Source organism: Notothenia coriiceps, unplaced genomic scaffold (genome assembly GCF_000735185.1).
Source record: "Notothenia coriiceps isolate Sejong01 unplaced genomic scaffold, NC01 NC01_scaffold00019254, whole genome shotgun sequence".
Taxonomy (NCBI): domain Eukaryota; kingdom Metazoa; phylum Chordata; class Actinopteri; order Perciformes; family Nototheniidae; genus Notothenia; species Notothenia coriiceps.
Window position 1 is genome coordinate 1 of NW_011351955.1, and position 2,254 is coordinate 2,254.

Genomic DNA, 2,254 nt, shown 5'->3' on the forward strand with positions numbered 1-2,254 from the left:
TTAAAATAGTGGTCCGTCCGTTTCTTCGTCAGCAACAACGACAACACGGTGTCGTCCATGTCGTGCGGGAACACCAAGAAGGCGAGTATCCTGCTGGTGAGGAAGCTCTACACTCTGATGCAGAACCTCGGCCCTCTGCCTGACAAAGTTTGTCTCAACATGAAGCTGTCCTACTACAACAACGGTCAGACACACACACACACACACACACACACACACACACACACACACACACACACACACACACACACACACACACACACACACACACACACACACACGATACATTCCTGTTAGGCTGCTCCAGACGTCCCATAATCCTCTTTGTTTGATCATGTTACTCTATTATCTGGAGGCAGCCAATCGATGGAATTTGATATATTTAAGTATCTAATTTATTCAACTTAATATACTACATTGCGTACATATGTTGTCATTGAATTGCACAGAAACGGACCAATCACAACTCACAACAGTTCATGTATTGCTGTATCTGCCATTAGAGCTGTCAATGTCTTTTGGTTGACTGCAATATCTCAACAAAATGTGGATTGTGAGGAAGACAATATTCCCCCTCAGGATGAGCTGTAATAACTTTAATGATCTTCTGGTTTTTCATGTAGTGCCATCAACTTCTCAACATTTAAACGTGTTCACGACTGGTTTTTGACCCAATTATGAGCTCTTGAACTCTGTTAAAATATGCTAATTTGAGCATGCTAACACCTTTAACTTAGATGGTGATGATGGGAATTATTAATAAAATCTTCCTTTGTGTTTTCTGACCAATCAGAGCTGATGGGGACGATGGGCTTCTCTCAGGAGGAAGTGAAGAAGGCGCTGGAAGGTCAGAAATACAATGAGATGACGGCGATATACCTGCTGCTGGGGAGGAAAACTGCAGAGGTTTGTTCAATAAACCGTTTTACATTTAGTCAAATCTTCCTGGTTGCTCAAGAATCTCACATTTTGGTCATCACTTAGATTTTGGATACAATTTAGATACATTTCTGTTAAGGCTAGGTTAGCACAAACACTAGAAGTAAGCCTAACTTCATCCAGTACTGTATGTTGCATGTTTTTATTTGATTGTATTTACTTGTTTAAACATGAAATGTGTCTTTAGGTTGACTTCCAACATCTGTCCAGGGACTACAGATGAAAAATAGAAATGTTACAATAACAACAGTGTTACAGAAATGTTGATTGATGTGCACTGTCCCTGTTAAAAATCAAAGGAAGAAAAATCGACCTTCTAAGCACTCTGTCTGTAACTGAGCAGGGCTTTTACCCAGAATCCTCTGCTGTGTCTCTCTCAGTCTGAAGGCGGTGATACTCTGTCCAGTAACCTGCTCCAGAGGTCACGGCCCAGCAGCGACCTCAACGGCTCCAGTCAGTCGCCCGCACACTCTCGCAACACATCGACCAATCAGAAGCAGCGGCGCTTCAGCGACCACGGTGAGTTTCTGTCCAGGCGTCAAAATCTCATAAAGGGTTACAGCGGATCTTTAAAAGTCTTAACACGTGTTGAAACCAAAAAGACACACGTTTCAGCCAAAACTAAAAGGCAACATTGGTTTTAAAATATCTCTGAAAGAAAGATAAAAAGTATTTTAAAATGCTAACCAAGTAGAATGGTATTTATTTACTTATTATATGTGACCCGCTCTATCGAAATCAGTTGGAAGTCGAAACGGCTCATTTCAAAATAAACGTGGATTTGCGTAAAAAAAATAGTTTTTCGGGGTTCTGGTGTTTTATTTGATTTTAAATAAACAAAGTCTTGGCTTTCAGAATATGAAACTTTTATTTCCAAATTCACACGATAAATACATTTTTGAAGCTCGTAAAGGGAAGATGACAGCTCTCACTCTGCTGTTCCGCAGCGCCGCTCCCCCTCCCTCCGGCTGAATTTATGAATGCAAGGCGTATAGTAATCATAACACGGCAGGGTCCGTTACAGTTTGTTTTCATCTGATTTCAAATAAACAAAGTCTTGACTTTCAGAATATTAAACTTGTTTCGGGAAATTCAGATGATAAATACAGGTTTGAAGCTTGTAACGGCATAACAAGCGGAGAACGGAGTAACTTGACGTCACAGCAGGCATAACAACAACCGGTGTTTCTCATGAGGGTTTTTCCCGGGAAACAAACACAATACACACAAACGCAAAAATACACACACACACACGTATACACACACACACTCGCGAGCTTCCCCCAGACCAGTAATCCAAACGAAAATATCTTCC

General features: G+C 41.1%; 1 protein-coding gene across 1 annotated transcript; it reads left to right on the plus strand.

Moving 5' to 3' along the window:
- Positions 1-771: 771 nt before the first annotated feature.
- Positions 772-1,458, plus strand: LOC104951825 (serine/threonine-protein kinase MARK1-like; the record flags this gene model as incomplete). The annotated part of the gene is made up of 2 exons (XM_010778556.1): positions 772-906; positions 1,320-1,458. Coding segments are annotated over exons 1-2 (247 nt in total), but the record flags the coding sequence as incomplete, so codon positions are not given.
- Positions 1,459-2,254: the final 796 nt, after the last annotated feature.